We start from the raw sequence: 18873 nt of genomic DNA, 5'->3' as shown, positions 1-18873 counted from the left end.
GGAGAAAGGCTTGTTTTGGCTCACAGTCCTAAGGAGTACAGTCCATATATTTGTTTTGGCTCACGGTCCTAGGGGGTACAGTCCATATATTTGTTTTGGTTCACGGTCCTAGGGGGTACAGTCCATATATTTGTTTTGGCTCACGGTCCTAGGGGGTACAGTCCATTGTATTTGTTTTGGCTCACGGTCCTAGGGGGTACAGTCCATATATTTGTTTTGGCTCACGGTCCTAGGGGGTACAGTCCATATATTTGTTTTGGCTCACGGTCCTAGGGGGTACAGTCCATATATTTGTTTTGGCTCATGGTCCTAGGGGGTACAGTCCATATATTTGTTTTGGCTTACAGTCCTAGGGAGTACAGTCCATATATTTGTTTTGGCTCACAGTCCCAGGGGGTACAGTCCATCATGTCAGGGACGGCAACTTGACAGAAGCACGAGGCATCTGGTCATGCTGCATCTGCAGCCAGGAAACAGAGTAAGGAGAGGAAATGAGGTGAGACTAAGACGCTTCTAGGCCCTCCACCAGAGACTTACTTCCCAGTTATATGCCATTGGATGAGAAATGTGCCCACAGGCTCATATATTCCAACACTTGGTCCCCAGTGTGTGGGGACTGCTTAGAGAGGCTATGGAGCCTTTGGAGGGTACAGCCTTGCTAGAGGAAGTGCGCCACCAGCAGTGGACTTTGAGAGTGTAACCCTTGCCCCGCTTTCCCCTCATGGTCTCTGCTTCCTGCGTATGACTGAGATGTGACCTCAGCTCCCTGCTCCTGCCTCCATCCCTTCCTCCGCTATTATAGACATCTATCCCTCTGGGATTATAAGCCAGAATGAAGTATTCTTTAAGTTTCTTTTGGTCCTGATGTTTCATCACAGCAACAGAAGACTACAATCCTACCTCGAGGGGAACCCCCATCCAAGGATCAGGCGTTCAAACATATGTAGTCTATGGAAAACACTACACATTCAAACCACGTGGGAACACTGACAGACCAATCTCCAACACCACAGACCCAGCTATCACTGCGTCGCTTTGCTTATCTTGTTGCCATGACTGTGCAGCTGAACTGTTCTGTAGGCCACCCCAACAGTTTCTGCTCCGTAATGACTGATGGTCACATCAGCGGCAGAAGAAACTATTTCACCACACCCCTCCCCCGCTCCACAGCTCTTACATGTTTTTTCCCATGCCTTCTTCTCAGTGTTCCCTGAGCCTTGAAAGGGGCACTATAGACGCGACTGTTTCTGAGCATGGGGTCACTGTAACACAAAGTAGACACCCCACGCCCAGCTGTCTGACTGGCTCTGAATCTTGTCACTCTTAGCTCAATCTCATGATTCCTCGCATCTCAAAAGGAGAGCAGGTGGGGTCTGCAGCAGCTGCTGGACATCTAGTCCTGACATACAAACAGCAGCAGTGGCAACAACCCACACGGTGTTATCAGAGGCTCAGGTGGCCCCTCGCTAACTCACAGGGATGCAGCCTACCCCTGCCCATCTCCGGAAACTGCGTCTAATGGCCTTATAGCCTCTGACAGACCTTTCCCGTGCACATAGGGCACCTTCAGGCCAACTCTATAGCTTGTTTCTACTGTTCTTTCAAACGCTTTCCCAAAACTGAGAGACTCCGAGGTTAGGGTTCTATAGTGGACGCTTCTTGTGTTAGAATAAATGGGTTGGCTCATCTAAACAGGCCACAGTCAAATGTTCAAAGACGTTGTCACCTGACCCTGGAATTCAGAAACTAAGGGAATACAAACCATCACCAACAACAAAGTATTATTGTTTAATACAGCGTGAAAGACCCAACCGCCGACACTACTGTTAAAAGAACTAAGGTGTGGGGGGGCCTCAGCGGTTGAGAGCAGAGGCACCTCCAGGGGCCTGGACAACCAGACCCTGCTGACAAAGCACCAACAGCCATTTGGAGAAGGAGTTCCACTGGAGTTGTCTACAAGCTTTCCAGAAGGTCCCAGTAGGATCAAGAAGTCCCAGTGTCTTAGGGTTTCTGCTGCTGTGAAGAGACACCATGACCACGGCAACTATTATAAAGGAGAACATTTAACTGAGGTGGCGGCTTCTAGTTTCAGAGGTTCCGTCCATTATTATCATGGCGGAGAGCATGGTGTGTGCAGGCAGACGTGGTGCTGGAGAAGGAGCTGAGAGCCCTACATCTTGCAGGCAACAGGAAATCGACTGAGACACTGGGCAGTATCCTGAGCATAGGAAACCTCAAAGCCCGCCCCCACAGTGACACACTTCCTCCAACAGGTCGTAGTCACTCCAACAGACCACGCCTCCTAATAGTGCCACTCCCTATAAGATTGTGGAGGACAGTTACATTCAAACTACCACAACCAGTGTGGTGCCCTCAGGCTGATGTTAGCCGCTCACAGGGAGCCTGAGAGACAGGGTTCACCTACTCGAAAGTGCAGCAGTCTCCACCCCGCCTCAGCCGGTGGCACCAGGAATGACTGCGGAAGAAACAAGTGGCCCAGTGACACCTGGTTGGGATCCCATTCAGAGGAGCCCAGTTATGGATGTTCAGACATTGTAGTACCGCCTTAATCTGTTTTTTTTTATTTTCCTTTTCATGTATGCATAAGAGTGAGCTATGATAAAATCTATGATTGAATAAGTCCGAAGGAGCTCTTTGCTGAATGTAAAGTAGGACTTCTATGTGATAGAGAATTGTGTCAGGGTTTTATGGGCAGTGGTTTTTCTTTCTTAGAAATGCATAAAACAACAGCCCATCATCCAAACAGCAGCATTCAACAAAGTGGCCAAAAAGGTAATAGCTTATGGTCCATCCAAGAAGAGCAAGAGACCCAGAGGCCAGCTGTGGGGTTACCAAGTCCACGGACAGACTATGGGAGCTAAGCCTCCCCAGAAAGTGTCACACTGGATACAGGAACGGATCGGTAAATCTCAACGCCTATTTGTAACTTCTTACACACTCCCAGAGGCTGCGTGAAAGAGCCTCTCCTTCCCTTGGTGGCACCCCCACTCCAAACCCTCCAGAAACGTCAGACATGAGTGGCTTCCCAGCTCCAATCTCTACATGACCAGAAGTCACACGAGGACATCTCTTATCGCCTTGCTGCCTGACATAATCCTGAAAGTCCTGGGCAACGCTGCAAGTCACATAAAAGTAACAACGTTGCAAGTCACATAAAAGTAACAAGAGGGTTAAGATGGGCAAGGAGGAGATAAAGCCGCCAGGACTTGTGGATAATAAGGCACCTGGGTAGGAAATGTAACCGGATCAACAAGCTGCTCGAACGAGCTACAGCTACAAGATAAAGCCACAAAGATCAATAATATTCCTGCACACCACAGAGCTCAGCCGGCAAATAAGACCTGTTCACGACAGCAGCTGAAGCAATTAAGTAGCTGAGAATTAAGCTACCAGAGAATGGGCTGGGCCCCATGAAAAGGGAAGGTACCATGGTCAGACAGGGGGTGACTCTGGATAGCACCGCCAACAATTGTCCCCAAATTAGTCTCTCTGTTAATGTCATGCAAATGACAGTTCCTGCAGGCGCTTTTCGGAAACTGGACAGCCCTATTCTCAGCCGGCTACGGGAGAATAAAAGCCTGTGAATAGGGAAGCTGATTGGAAAGAAAGCAGGGGAAGGGCGCGCTCTGCCAGGATGGAGAAAAGCTACATAGCCATGGCAACTAGAAATAAAATGACAGGAAGCCGGCGAGGCGCCACCGAGGAACACGCTGACTCTGAGCAGACACGTGAGAGCTCATGTAGGTCAGAGGGGACTTTGCAAATCGGGGGGGCGACACAGTGGCGGGGTAAGTGGCTCGTGATGTGGCGTGAAATGAAGGCAGACCCCACGTTATGCCCTCTTGAAAGTTGCCTACAGCTGGATTGAAACCGCACAAGCCAAATGAAATGCGGGAAGGACTGTGGCGTGGACACCGGGCAGACATGCCGTACTCAAGCGATGACAGAGCTCAGGCCTAGGGACCCCAGGTCACCACACCCCCACATCAATACTTAAAGCCAGCAAAACAAAGAGGCAGCTGGCCACCACCTGAAGATGCTCCTGACTCCAAAGGCCTGCACCAAGCATGCTGGAGAGCGAGCTGCCTGGAACCCAGGCAATGGCACCACATGTCACACACACACACACACACACACACACACACACACACACACACACACACACCTGTCTCCCAGAGTCTCTTCCCACGCCAACTAAATCGCGCTAAGGTACACACGTGACTGGCAGATTCGGCTAGAAACACTGGTTTTGCAGCTGAGGCGGGGGCTTTGCTGTGAGGACTTTGCGGGGTCCTGGAGGTCAGCTGGGGCTGTTCTGGGATTTGGGTGTGGAAAGCAGGCAGGTACCAGCCAGGGCCAGGGGCTGCAAAGGAGGGAGAAGCCACGCTGACTCATTGTAGCCCTCCTCCCAAGTGTTCCCTGGAGACCCCGCTTCCCCCAAGGCCACCACAACCACCAGCTTCAAACGGGCTCTTTGCGGGGGAGGAGAAGCAATCTCGTTCATATAAATGTTTAACTAGGAATTAATATTTATGAGGCTCTTGAATGACGGGCTGTGGGTTTAATAAATACTAACACAGCCTGGGCTTCCCCTCCCCCTCTCTGTGTTGATACCTCTGTTTGTGTAGCATGCATTATTCAGCTCTGGGCCTGGGATGGGACCTAATCCTTGCTCCCTGGCTCCTGAGGGGAGGCCTACAGGCTTGCGGAGAGAAGTTACCAGACTGGGGAATTCCTGTTGTCCCACCTGCCGGCTGCCGCTTACCCTGGTTTAGCACAGCCCCTACAACAACCCGTGGAATCCCAGTGTACAGCCAGCTTCCCGTTCCTGCCAGGCTAGCCCTCAGTCCCAGGAAGTCCTCCAGGTCTGCTGGGATTTCTGGAGGCCCCAGCCTGGCTTCTGGCAAAAAGGAATTCCGGAATCACTGGAAACGGTTAGCCAGCCACAGCACTGGCGGAGCTCCAGCGCCCCCGTGTGGCTAGCATGTGCCCAGACAGAACGAGCACCGGCGTTGGTTTGGTTGGGGTTTACAAGCATTCAGTTCCTGGCCTGGAACAAGCCTAGCCTGGCTTCCCTCCTGGTCTGGGTCACAAGGATTGTTCTGCTGGGCTGGGAGCACAGCTCAACACTACCCTCTGCAGCTCCAGTCATACTGGCCAGTTTAGATGCTGTCACATCCGTGGGGCTGACCCATCCAAGAGATGAAATGCCTCTGTAGTGATGACCCCTTGGGAGACACAAGACAGAGCCTAAGAGTCCCACACACACACCTGGGTGACAAACCTGGGAGCTTCTTTTGCTCACCCCACCCTTCCAGCAGCCTAGGTCTCCCAGAGGCACCACCAACGCCCAAGAACCAGGGAGGCAAACTCACCAAACAACACCCATTCCTTCCACACCTGGAACTGAGATCCAGAAAGAACAGCTCTCCCAAGGCTCAGGAGCTCAGGGTTGCCTTCCAAGCACTGCCCTTGCCTGCTGAAGGGAGACAGACAAGAGTCTTGGCAGGAGGCAGGCTGAGAATGAGGGAGGGGCGGCATCCAGGGCCGAGGCCCCTCAGGGAGGGGGGAAAGGTAAGGCCGCACAGGCGCCAGTGAGTGGAGAGGCGTTCCTATCTCCTAATGCTCAGTGCCCCCTTGGGCCTAGCATCCACAGGAGGCTACCACTGAGAGACAAGAAGACAAAGCCAAGGTAACCAAGCTGGAGGATATGGGCTCAGCAGAATCCAAGCGCTCCTGGAAAGGCTCTTGGCAATCATAGACTTATCACATGACCCTTGGCAGTCATAGACTTATCACATGACCCTCTTGGCAAGACTTATCGCATGACTCTTGAGCCAGAGGTGGCAGAGCCTGCCTCATCTGGCCTGAGAAACATCTTGCCTGGGACCAGACTTGTCCAGATAGGCCCTGAGCTGGACCCTCAGAACTGGGGTGCAGCAGGATAGTGCCCCCCACACGGCACCCTCTGTACAGGACACCCTCTGCAAGGTTAGTCCCGCGTCTTCTGTTCCCTGCAGTTCAAAGACGGCCTCAGGCCTCCTGGGACCCAGTCTGACCTCAGAGACAACCCCTTGAACTGCGCTTCAAGAGTGCATGCCTACGGAGAGGAACCCCAACAAGCTTCACTCTGCTCTGTTTCAACAGCAAATGCCACCTGACCTATGAGATGTCCAAAGCAGGTGTCCCGGAGTGACATACAGGAGCAGCGCCCACTACGGGGCCGTCACAGCAGAAGCCTCCAGCCCTGTAGGGTTTGGGTACCGAACCCAGGAAATGCTGGTTGATTACTGAGGAGACCTGAGCCTCTGGGGACAGCAGACCTTGCAGCAGGGGACAGTGAAACCCCAGGGTGACCTCATGTGGGCATTGTGAGCCTTGATGCTTCCTCTTTTTCAAATTTCTTTCCATTGGCATAAGAAGCCAGGCAGTTGCTTTTGTTGCCCAAAATCCTTAAGGAGCAAAATCCCACACAATCTTGGAGGGAATTGAATTCAGAAATTAGATGCTAGGCCTGGCAGAGACCTCGGTGGAGCCCCCGACAGGGCAAGACAGCCACATCCACTGAGACCACATCACAGTTATTAACCTTTTGCTCCAGAACATATGGAGGAAAGCTGCTAGACCAGAGGCACAGTGGGAGACTTCAGCACACCTCATCAGTAATTTCCAGATCAAAAGCATGAGGGAAGGAAAGGGGGTATTAATGGGACAATTAGCCACATGAATTAACGGACAACAAAGAAAGTAGCGTTCCTTTCAAACACTAAACAAACACACAAAAGAGCGTTACAGAACCTTGAGTGAGTCTGAGCAGAATCATAGAGGGGGGTAGCCCAGGAGCGCTCTGAACACAGTACAATAACCCACAGATAACTGTGGATGTGTGTGTACGTGTGTGCATGTGTGTGTGCACATGTGTGTGTCCATGCATGCCTGCGTGTGCATGTGTGTGTGCATGTGCGTGTGTGTGTGCATGTGTGTGCAATCATGCATGCATTAATACCTTATGAGTGTGCATGTGTGCATGCATGCCTGTGTGCACATGTGTGTGTTTGCACATGCATACATTAATGTGTGTGTGTGTGTGTTTTCAAGGGGATGGGATCCAGAAGACAGCCTTGGTGTCATTCTCAGGATCTGTCCATCTTTGTTTAGATAGTGCTCAACGAGCAAGCTGGGGTGGTCAGCAAGCTTCAGAGATCTCTCATCTCTGTCTCCCTGGCCTGGGACTACAAGTACACAAAACCAGCAGGGGAAGGTAAGCACTTCACCAGGGGAGCTGTCTCCTCAGTCCCGTGATTCTCCTTAAAGAGCCAGCCTCCACCACACACCCTCTCCAAGGCTCAGGTGCCACCGCAGAAGGAGGCAGGGAAAGGCTGTAAGAGCCAGAGGTCAGACAAAATGGTCAAAAGCTACACTTGACCCCTGAAGACTGGTTAACTCTGCTCTGTATCCCCAGGGTGAGGACCGTGCCCAACCTACACAGCCATCATCTGAATGCTGGATGTAATGAGACACAGCACAGGGCACCGGAGCTTGGCGCACAGGTAGCGCAGTAGGCAGCGTGGTTACGCCAGTGAAAGGAGGCAGCATCTGCATGGCTCAGACTCACAGAGGGAAAGCCACGTGCACCGCCACTCTTCACTATGACAAAGGCACTGCATCTCAAAAGTCATGAATGTGGGGCTGGAGGCATGGCTCAGCAGCTGAGAGCACCGGTTGTTCCTTTAGAGGGCATGGGTTCAAATCTCAACACCCCGCATGGCAGCTCACAACCATCTACTAACCCCCTACTGGCTTCTTCCGGTACTGCACACACGTGGTACATATACAAACACACAGGGAAAACCCTTGCAAACATAAAATGAAGACAGCTATATTTGAAAGTTACTGGAGTGTGGCTAGGACGAACCCAGCGGTGGAGGACTCACCTAGCACCCTGCAGGTGTGAAGCCCTGGGTTCTGCCAACGACACCACAGTGAACTCGTGTCCATGTGTCTACATGGCTCTCGTGGGCCAGTGCACGGTTGTAAGTTACCCTCAGCAAGGCCAGGCAGCATCAAAGGACACCTTCATCTAAGAAGCTGAGAGGGGGAAGGAAATACGACTCAAACTAGTTTTGGGGGCGTGTAAATCCAGAGTCTATCTCTTTCTGTCTCCACTCATGCCATTGTACTTTCAGGGCTTTTATAAGGAACAGTATTGTTTCTAAACTCTAACATGGCAGGAACAGGCTTCACCTACTAAGAATCAACCCCCAGCCTCCACAGCCCGAGCCCTCAGAGCTTCCTGCCTTGTGGAGTTTCAGACTTGTCAAAGTCAGGGAGCGGAGCCGGCCTGGGCCAAACAACAAGACCGCATCGGCCTCTGGGACCTCAAACTCACAAAAAAAATCCCCCTGTCTCTGCCTCTAGGGTGCTGGGATTAAAGCTTCTGACTGTTCATTTATTGGCTTAAAAGAAACCGACATTAGCAAAACGTGCCTTCGGTGTGCCTGTGAGGGAGCTTCCGAAGAGGGTTAGGTTTTAGGAGTAATCTATGGCTTAACACGTGGATGGATTCACATTGTTAATAGACTATTGGGAAAGGAGGGGCGTGGTCACGAGAAGGGATGCTGACGGTTGCCCCTAGAGGGTCTCGCCTGGCCCTGGCTCCTTCCTGTCACTCTCTGCTTCCTGCCCGCCATGAGGTGAGCAGCTTTCTCCCCCCCCCATGGCCTCCCGCTTTGTGCTCTGCCTCTCCACAGATGTAAAAGCAGTGGACCCGGTGACCCTGAGTTGAAACCTCTGAAATTGGGGTCAAGTCCCACCGCCCCTCACACTGTTTCTCTTGAATTCTTATCTCAAAAGGAAACTCAAAACACAGAAGCACAATGGTTTCCCCTTAGCTTTGTATTTCCACTCAGCTGTGCCTCCTCCAACAAGGCCGTACCTCCTAATCTTTCTCAGACAGTGCTAAGCATTCAGATATGTGGGGACCACTTTTATTCAGATATGTGGGGGACCACTTTTATTCAAACCGCTATGCACTCCCTGCTGTAGACAGAAGTTTCTGTTCTGCCCAGTTCCACAGGCGCTTAGTCCCAAATAAACACACAGAGGCTTATATTAAGTGTAAACTGGCTGATGGCTCGGGCTTCTATTGGCTAGCTCTCTCTTAATTACTAACCCATTTCTATTAAACTATGTACTGCCCTGAAGCTGTGGCTTACCTGTAATGCTACAGCATGTTACTCCTTAGGTGGCTACATGGCATCTCCCTGGGACTCACTCTCCGCCTTCCTCTTCCCACAATTCTCCTAGTCTGGTATCCCTGCCTATACTTCCTGCCTGGCCAAATCCTGACTGTCCATCGGGCTAAACAGCTTTATTCATCAACCAATAGGAGAAACATATATTCACAGCATACAGAAGGACATCCCCCTGCCTCTTGCCATGTGCATTAGTTGTTCTAGTGTTGCTGTTAGCAAAAGACCTTCCAGAAGTGGCATAGGAGAGGAAGGTTGGTTTTGGCTCACAGTCTCAAAAGTTCACAAGCCCATCATGGGAGAGCATGCAGAGCCGAGTGGCTGGGTCCCTGGCAGTGCCAGGGTGTGCCGCAGCAGTATTGTTCGCTTGGAGGATGGCGGGAAGCAAACAGGCCAGAGCCACAGGTGAGTTCAACCTTCAAAAGCCAACCCCAGTGACCCAATTCTCTCAGCTAAGCCCCGTCACCTACAGATCCCCTGGCCTTCAGAACAGTCCGCTAGCTGGGGACCAGGCTCTGAAGCAGGTGAGGTGTGTCAGATTTATTCCCTGGGAACTGACTGCAGGATGTCACCCACTGGGCACTGTCCTCCAGCCTTGAACCTCCAGAGCCAATTCAAGGCTCGTGTGTAGCTCAGTGGTAAATTGTTCACCCAGCATACACACACACACACACACACACACACACACACACACACACTATACCCAACATATGTTATACTGCAACAGGAAATGGAGATGCGAAGAATGTGTAAATTATAAGATGACTTTTGTTACTTTTTGTTCATTGCTTCCTAAAGATCATTATCTTTGCCTTTTTCCTGCCGGGTTTAGTTACCAGGGCAACTTTGAACACTCAACTCATCAAAACCATGTCAGCACCGGGGAGACTGAGGCAGATTCCAAGAAGCTGGTCTGGGCAACATAGTGAGAGACTATCAAAAATAAATAGTTAATCAGAAACCAAATAACAGTTTTGTTTTGTTTTTAAGAGCATGCAGAAAAGCAAATTTCCATTGTCATAGCAACCCCGGGTGGAAGGATAGGGCGCCTTTGTCTCCAAACGCCTTTTCCACTTGAATATCTCTCAAAGATGCCAGATCCAGCCATGGGTGATGGCTCAGGCCTTTAGCCCCAGCATGTGGGAAGGCAAAGGCCAATGGGTCTCTGTGAGTTCAAGACCAGTCCCAGTCCACATAGTGAGTCCCAGGCTGCCAGGACTGCGCAGTGAAACCTTATCTAGCATATATAGCTGTGTTCAGCCCCAATTAACCGCCCACTTTGGGGTTTGAATGGTGTGAGCACTATGCAACTTTGTTCATACAAACAAGCCCACGGACACAAAGGGAGCTTTGTCACAGAGGTTCCCAAACCACACAGAGCTCCATTATCAGAAAGGATGGGAGGGGTCAGCTGACAGCCAAGGCCACGGGCCCTCTGTGTCTGCCCAAGGAGGGCTTTGTTTTGCACCCATGCGACCCGCTGTGCTGCAGGTGGAAATCTTGGGGCTAGACACAGGGCAGAATGTGAGGGTGGAAAATCTGGACCGCTCAAATCAGCCAACCTTGAGCTGTGCAAACTGCCCTGAGTGATCATGGAACAAAAGCGAGTAATGTCCGGTATCGCCACCAGGGGGCGCCGCGCCACCCTCTTTCACCCAGTCCAAACCGCTGCAGGGCCAGTGCCGGCTCTGAGTCAGTCCCGACCCCATAGCCTTGAAACATCGGCTCCATCCTGGGGCAAAACCTCTGGTTCTGGGTCCTGGTGGCCTCAGGATGCCTGGAAATTCTGACCGGGTGATGCTTAGTCGGCCGTGATCCCATCCCTGCATAAGCAGGTGTCCTGCTGGAACCCGAGTCTGAAAAGGACCTAGGATGAGGAGCCACTGGAGACACCAGTTCCTCCTTCTAAGGCTGCAGAGCCCATGGCCCTGTCCAAGGGGATGACCAATGTCTGAGAACAGCTCAGTAACAGCACACTTGCCCAGCGTAACACAAAGCAACAAGTTCCATCCCTATCAGTAAGAAAAAAAGGGGTGGTGGGTTCCGAGGTTCACTGCCCTCACCTAAGGCTGGCCACACCCAAAGCAAGCCTGGTAGGAGCTGTGTGCCCAGCTCCTGGGTGTGGTGCTGGCCTTGGAAGTGTCATTGGCTCGGCATACGCTGACGTAGATGGCGCAGCACTCAGTCTCTGCAAGCCCGCTTCCCCACCGCACAGAAGGGCTGGAGCTTCTGCTGGCATGGCCGACCTCCCCCTGGAGCTGCCTCACCTCCCTGGGCTTCTGACGGACCCTCTGTAGGGCAGGGGTGTCGGTGGCTGAGTGGGAGGAGTGAGCTGTCATTGTGTATCCCCGAGGTACTGGCGTCCTGCTCCGAATACAATACAACACTCTGTTCCCTGTTCCCCAAGCCCCTGAACATCAGCCGGGGGCCCCTGGGCTCCCATTTGCTGCACAGTCTATAATGTCACCCCCGGCCTGTTGACTACCACCAGGCTGCATCCACAACCCAGCTTGCAGTTCCTGGTAGTGTCAGCTCCAGCTGCAGGAAGGAGGGCCCCTGGGGATCATCCGCCAGTCTTGCCCTGAGAACCTGGCCTCCAGCCACTGAGCATGTTCCGGTTGCTGGATGAACCTTGTTCCTTTCTCCCTGACCTAGCAGGGACCCTCACAATAAAGTCCCAATATTGACATGGGAACTGGAGGTTATTGAGGTGGATTACCCTAGACAGGATATTTATTTAGGGAGAAGTCACTTACATGAGCAGCTGAGAACCCAAGGTCAGCATCCGCTGCTCTCCGAGACCCGACCGGAACCCCAAGAGAGAGCTCTTTATCCCCCTGCATCTTCTAGATGATACCTGTGACCACGCCCAAACGGGCGTGGTCAGTGCTACAAGTACGTACCTAAGATCTCTCCCTACTGGAGGTTAGTGGGTCTCTGGGTGCCACCACGGATAAAAGAAGCTAATATCAGCCAGGGCCAGGGATGTCCCCAGCCTGATTTGAGTGACCAGTCATAGCTTTGGGGCCCAAGCTCAGGAGGAAGGACCCCACAGTCGGAAGATGCTAGTCAGCTGAACAGTAGCAGGGATTGACACTGTGGACCCCAGCCCACCCAAGAGGACTCTTCTGGGTCTCTAGGACCTCGGCTCCAGCCAACAACGGGGCAGCTCCGAGAAGGTGATATCTATTGTTAGATGGAGACCATGGGATTCTGAAATGGTCCTCCAGGACTACGGGACGCCGGTAGGGATGGACCCTGCGTCTGTGAACTCTGGCCCTTTATCACGCTTGGCATTCAAGGGCTCTGGGAGAGGCCAGCATGATCCTGCTTGGAAGTGGTAGGCCAGGTGTGAGGACCAGATGGAAGCAGGACTCGGGGGTACCTAGCCGGTCAGGCTTCACTCTCCCCTGATGTTCTGTGGCCTCGGGTCCCGTGGCAACCTTACACTTAGCATTTTGAGGGGGCCTGGCTGTCTGAGCCACATTCTCCAGCTGCGGTGGGGAGGGGCCCAGGGTCTCCCATCCTCTCCAGCATGTGCTTCAGCCTAGCCTTCCTGTGGGATGTAACGTGCGCGTGTTTCCTCGTGACTGTGGTTTTCACTCCCTGCGCGCTGAACATCCCTTCGTGGGCTTGGGCCGTCCCTGCATCCTTTTTGAAGAAACTGCATCTTGTTGCCTGTTTCTCTCCCTTTGGCTCTTGCTGCAATATTCTATCTCCTTCTTCTCCGCCTTCTCTTCCTCCTCTTCCTTCTTTTTGAAATAGAGTCTCACTTACAGGCCAGGCTCACCTAAAAAATCACTGTGTAGCCCAAGCTGGCACCACACTCGTGGCAATCCTCCTGCCTCAGTCTCCCAGGTGCTGGGATTACAGGTGCAACCACCAGCCCCGGCTCCTTTCACCTTTATTTTTTAGATTTATGTGTCTTTTGCATATGAGTGACGTTGCATGCGTGCGTGCCTGGTGCCCATGGATGCTGGGGAAGGGCAATGGATTCCCCAGAACTGGGGTCACAGGTAGCTATGAGCCATCATGTGATTCTGGGAACTGAACCCCAGTCCTCTGCAAGAGCAACGAGTGCCCTAAACCGCTGAGCCATCTCTGCAGCCCATAATCTTCGTTAAATGTTTACATTTATTTATTTATCTGTGTAGGAGAGTACAGGCGAGGAGGCCAGGGTATAACCCACCAGTCGGTTCTTCCCTGCTGCCGTGTGGGCCCCAGGGACTGAATTCGGGAAGTTAAGCTTGGTGCTAAACACCTTTTACCCGCTGAGCCATCCGGACAGCTCCTTAACTTTCTTTTTTAATGTATATAATGTATTTTCATTGCATTCACTCTCCATTACTCTTTCTCAGGCCCCATCCCTCTCCCCTCCAGGTCCCTTCAAGAAGTAATCACCCTCCTACACATGTGACCTCTTTTTGTGACACAGTTTAATTAGTGTTCCTTGCACGTGTGTGGGTGTGGGACTATGTGCAGGAGCATGAGTACTTTAACCAATAAGAAAAATACCCCCCCCCCCCCCGCTCCTGCAGCTGCCATTAACTGCAAATAGCTCCTCAGAGAAGAGCGGAGCCTCCTCGGGAGCCCTCCCCTTCCCTGCTGGAATGTAGACAGGCTTGATCTCCTGCAGGTAACTGCAGCTGCTGGGGTCCATGAGTGTGGCCGCCATGTTGTGCCCAGAGGCAGCATTTCCCAACACTCATCTCCAACCTTATCTCATAGTCTTCCCACCTCCTTTCCCTCCGAGTGCCTGAGTTTGGGGGTGCAGGGGACACATGAGTTTGGGGGTGTGGGGGACACAGATGAATTTGGGGGTGTGGGGGACAGATGAGTTTGGGACTGTGGGGCAACTGAGATGAGTTTGGGGGTGTGGGGACACAGATGAGTTTGGGGGTGTGGGGACACAGATGAGTTTGGGGGTGTGGGGACATAGATGAGTTTGGGGGTGTGGGGACACAGATGAGTTTGGGGGTGTGGGGACATAGATGAGTTTGGGGGTGTGGGGGGACATAGGTGATTTTGGGAGTGAGGGGCATAGGTGTCCCATTTAGGCCTGAGCTCCCCAAAGTCTGTGCATTATCGGCTGACCACTGAAAAAAAGAAATTTCTCTGTCCAAGATTGAGAGCGGCCCTAATCTTTTTCATTTCTAAAACTTCTCGTCCTCCTCAGCATGACCTGCTGCTCACTCTTTGCTCCCTTTGCTCTGCCTCCTACAATGTTTTTATTTCTTTCTTAGTCTTTTCTGAGTCCTATTTCCTTTCTGGGTTTTGTTAATTCTCATTTGTCTGATGGCCTGTGGTGTCATCGCCGTCCTGGTTCACCTCTCTCTGCCTTAGCATTTGAAGACTGGCTCTGAGGCTGTGAGAAGAGAAAGAGGCATGCAGACCCAGTTCTGAGGATCCAGTGTTGCAATCCAGCACTGCAGACCCAGTTCTGAGGATCCAGTGTTGCAATCCAGCACTGCAGACCCAGTATTGCAATCCAGCACTGCAGACCCAGTTCTGAGGATCCAGTGCTGCAATCCAGTTATTGCAGATCCAGTTCTGAGGATCCAGTATTGCAATCCAGCACTGCAGACCCAGTTCTGAGGATCCAGTATTGCAGATCCAGTTATTGCAGACCCAGTAATGCAAACTCAGTATTGCAAGCCAGTACTGCCGACACAGTACTGCAGACCCAATATTGCAATCCAGTACTTCAGACCCACTACTGTAGACCCATGCATGATATTTATTGCAGATACACAGACTGAAGCATAGCACTGGGCAAGAGAAAGACCAGAGATCTTCACAATCGCTATGGCGAGGATGAAAATGACTTCACCCCATCTGGAATGTGCCTGGTTTTCCTTAAACTGTGTCTGAACACCAGGTGTGTTTCTGGGACCAAGGTTAGCTGTGAGCTTCCAACATGATTGTGCTGAGAGCCAGGGCTGGCTCATGTGTGTGTGTGTGTGTGTGTGTGTGTGTGTGTGTGTGTGTGTGTGTGTATTGTTAAATGGTTGCTGGGGTTCTCCAGGGCGACTGTGATGGTTAAGACTGCAGTCGTCCGCAATCAGGTCAAGCAGAGCTCACAACAAACAACAGAGACTCCTTATTAATTATGAAAGCTTGGCCGGCAGCTTAGGCTTGTTTTTAACGAGCTCGTGTAGTCTAAATCAACCCATTTCTGTTAACCTGTGTGCTGCCACATGGCTTGTGGCTGTTACGTCTCCTCCTGCATGTCCTGCTTATTCTCCGTCTCTCAGTGTCTCCACCTTCTTCCCAGTGCTCTCTGCCCCAAAACTCACGCTTCTCTATTGGTCATCCAGTTTTTTTGTTTTTTTTTTTTTTGGTTTTTGGTTTTTGGTTTTTTTTTTCGAGACAGGGTTTTTCTGTATTGTTTTGGAGGCTGTCCTGGAACTCGCTCTGGAGACAAGGCCTGCCTCAAACTCACAGAGATCCACCTGCCTCTGCCTCCCGAATACTGGGATTAAAGGCATGGGCCATGAACCCCCATTTAGCCATTCACCTTTTTATTAAACCAAACCGAGTGGTACATCTTCACAGTGTACAAAAAGATTATTCCACGAAGTCTGTCGTGCTTCCTGCCGTGACGATAATGGACTAAACCTTTGAAACTGTAAGCCAACCCCAATTAAGTGCTTTCGTTTATAAGAGTTGCCCAGGACATGGCATCTCTTCACAGCGATGGAGCCCTGAACCAGACAGGAGGAAGGGTTTATGTGGCTGACACTTCCACATCACTGTCTGTCACTGAAGAAGTCAGGACAGGAGCTCAAGCAGGGCAGGAACCTGGAGGCAGGAGCTGATGCAGAGGCCATGGGGGGGGGCACTGCTTACTGACTTGCTCCTCATGCCTTGCTCAGCCTGCTGTCTTATGGAACCCAGGACCACCTGCCCAGGATGGCATGGCCTGGGACCTCACGAATCAGTCACAAATTACAGCCAGATATCATTGTGACATTTTTCTCAGTGGAGAATCCCTCCTTTCAGATGACTCTAGCTTGGGTCAAATTGACATAAAACTAGCCATGGCCCACATACACACAAAATAATAAGTAAATGTTTAAAAGAAAAATTCATTGAAATTAACAGCTGGGTGTGGTGGCGCACACCTGTAATCCCAGCTCTTACAGGGATCGGGGCAAGAGGGACGGAGAGTTCCAGGCCAGTTCAGGCTTGTTGTCTTGAAACACAAACAGCAAACTCAGTTATCAGCTCGAGCAAACATTAGGAGGAACTACAGTTTAAAATATCCTAAAACAGCCCGGCGGTGGTGGCTCACGCCTTTAATCACAGCACTCGGGAGGCAGAGACAGGTAGATCTCTATGAGTTTGAGGCCAGCCTGGTCTACAAGAGCTAGTTCCAGGACAGCCTCCAAAGCCACAGAGAAATGTTGTTTTGAAACCCCCATACCCTCAAAAAAATCCTAAAATAGATGGACCACTGTTGTGCACACCTTTAATCCCAGAAGGCAGGTGGATCTCTGTGAGTTCACAGTCACCCTAGTCTACAAAGTGAGTTCCAGGGTAGCTGGGGCAATACAGTGATGCCCTGTCTCAGAAGAAATCCTAAAATAGCAAGGGATAGAGAGGACTCAAAACCTCTTGACCCTGTTGGTGGGAATGTTGGGGGTGCAGCTTCCAGAAAACAATGTGATAATTAAAAGTATGTCACCGTGTGTTCAAGCCAATAACCTGACGGAACTGCAGGCAGAGCCCAGGGCAGCTTCAGGGGCTCAGAGCAGGACAAGAGCCGCAGGGACAATGGCTCTGGTGTCCACTCAGGGAGGTCCCTTCAACCTAGAGAGGAAGGAAGTCCTGTCACACTCAGCAACACAGATGAACTTGAGCCCAAATGTTGAGCAAACAAGGCCAGACACAAGGGACAGTTCCCACATGGCTGCAATTCATGGCATTCCCATAGAGACAGGAAGGAGGGTGGGTTTGCTGGGCTGAAGGACAGGGCCCCAGCTGGGGATTGCTGAGGGACAGGCCACCAGAGGAGCTGAGGGACAGGGAGCAGAGGGGCTGAGGGACAGGGAGAAGTGAGCCTGAGGGACAGGCCACCAGAGGGGCTGAGGGACAGGCAGTCTCCATGTCCCTCTTTGCCTCTCTCATCCAAGGTGCATTACTCCCTGGGCAATGGCTGCTGCCCTGCCCTTCTTAGATCCTGTCTGTCCCTGCAGGTCCAGAATCACTACCAAGAGCACAGGCCCTATTTCCCCCTCTGCCAATGCCCTTATGTCTCTCAGTCTCCAGCTCCGTCCTCTGAGAAGGGCAGGAACAAGTCCCCACTTCAGCAAAACTGACAGTGAAAACAGGGAGGAGTTGAACTCTGTCCCTAGACAACCAATGCAAATTAAAAGTGTCTTCCTTACCTTGAGGCACTGGGGAAGAGGGTTAGCATGGGGAATGCTATTAACCCACTATTAATACCCATGATCCTTTACCGTAAACATTTAACGTTTATTTTCCCCTTAAATAGGCTGTAATCTTGACGCCTGAGGCCATTTCACTCCTAAGAAAGAGATGATCTTTCTCTTACACACATGCTATCTAGAGCTTAAGGCCATCAGGCCAGCGTCTACTGCTTTGGACACTCCACAGATACCTTGAGGAAGCCACCCTGCGTCAGCGACTGTTTGCTACGGAAGCACACTCCCTAGCTTCAGGAGGCACTATGCCAGCTACCTCAAATCTGGCTCTGACTGACGCTAGCTACAGCCATTTTCACCTGGGCGAGGGGGACAGTCTCTCCCCAGCTGACCCAGCACAAGGACATCTCTGATTGGTGGAAGTGTGGAGGGACTGTGCCAGCATTGGTGCAGAGTTCTCCACCGCATGAAAACGACCTTGATGGTGCAGTCAGGCTTGTATTCCCTCAGCTCTAGCCGGGAGACACCCTCATCGGAACTGCCCCTCGGTGTTGCAACATTAGACCCGACATAAGCCATCTCTCTAGGGATGGGGAAAACAGTCTCTCTACTGCAGAATTCCAGACATTTCGGGAGACTCGGGATGTGGGGAATGAAAGCCAGGCTCGGGTCAGCGTGAGGAAGGACCTCAGGGTGGACTCGCCTGACTCTGCCTCTGCCAGCTAAGCAAGGGAGGTCACACTGACTATGACCTCGTAGCCACGGTGCTCACCCTTAACTGGGTGCAGAGAAGACAGTATAAACTTTGTAACTGACACACACCCCCAGTCTGGGGGATATGCCATGCCGGGGACAATACACACCTCCTGACCAGGGCTTCTGCGAGCTGACAGTTAAGACAAGAGCGTGAGGGGCCGTCTCCACCTAGAAAACCCTAAGGAGCTAAATACCCCGTGGAGCTCTCATGGATGAAGGACGAGCTTTAGTTAGCAGTAGGTCCCTGAGCAGGTGGCACTGGGGGACACCTGTTGCTGGTCACAGAAGGTAAGCCACAGTGTTTTGAACCTTCTTTATAATCTTGAATTACACTAAACTTCAAAGTCTATTTTAACGTGTATGTAGTGTAGACCTCATAGAGTCATCTCTGCAGGCTCCGGGTGGGAACAAGCTCCCCCGCCCCCATGCACACTTCCGGACCAAGGTGGAGTAAGCTT

General features: G+C 51.7%; 1 protein-coding gene across 1 annotated transcript in view; it reads right to left on the bottom strand.

The window, feature by feature from the left end:
* Window positions 1-13947, bottom strand: part of LOC121139541 — a 33541-nt gene extending 19594 nt beyond the window's left edge. Inside the window, exon 1 of the mRNA XM_040743398.1 lies at window positions 13809-13947. Within this exon, the coding sequence (XP_040599332.1) occupies window positions 13809-13947 (139 nt within the window). The remainder of the gene's footprint in view (window positions 1-13808) is intronic.
* Between the last annotated feature and the right edge of the window lie 4926 nt (window positions 13948-18873).

The sequence above is a fragment of the Mesocricetus auratus genome, unplaced genomic scaffold, assembly GCF_017639785.1.
Source record: "Mesocricetus auratus isolate SY011 unplaced genomic scaffold, BCM_Maur_2.0 Super-Scaffold_15014, whole genome shotgun sequence".
Taxonomy (NCBI): Eukaryota; Metazoa; Chordata; class Mammalia; order Rodentia; family Cricetidae; genus Mesocricetus; species Mesocricetus auratus.
This window is presented reverse-complemented; position numbering and strand designations above follow the sequence as displayed.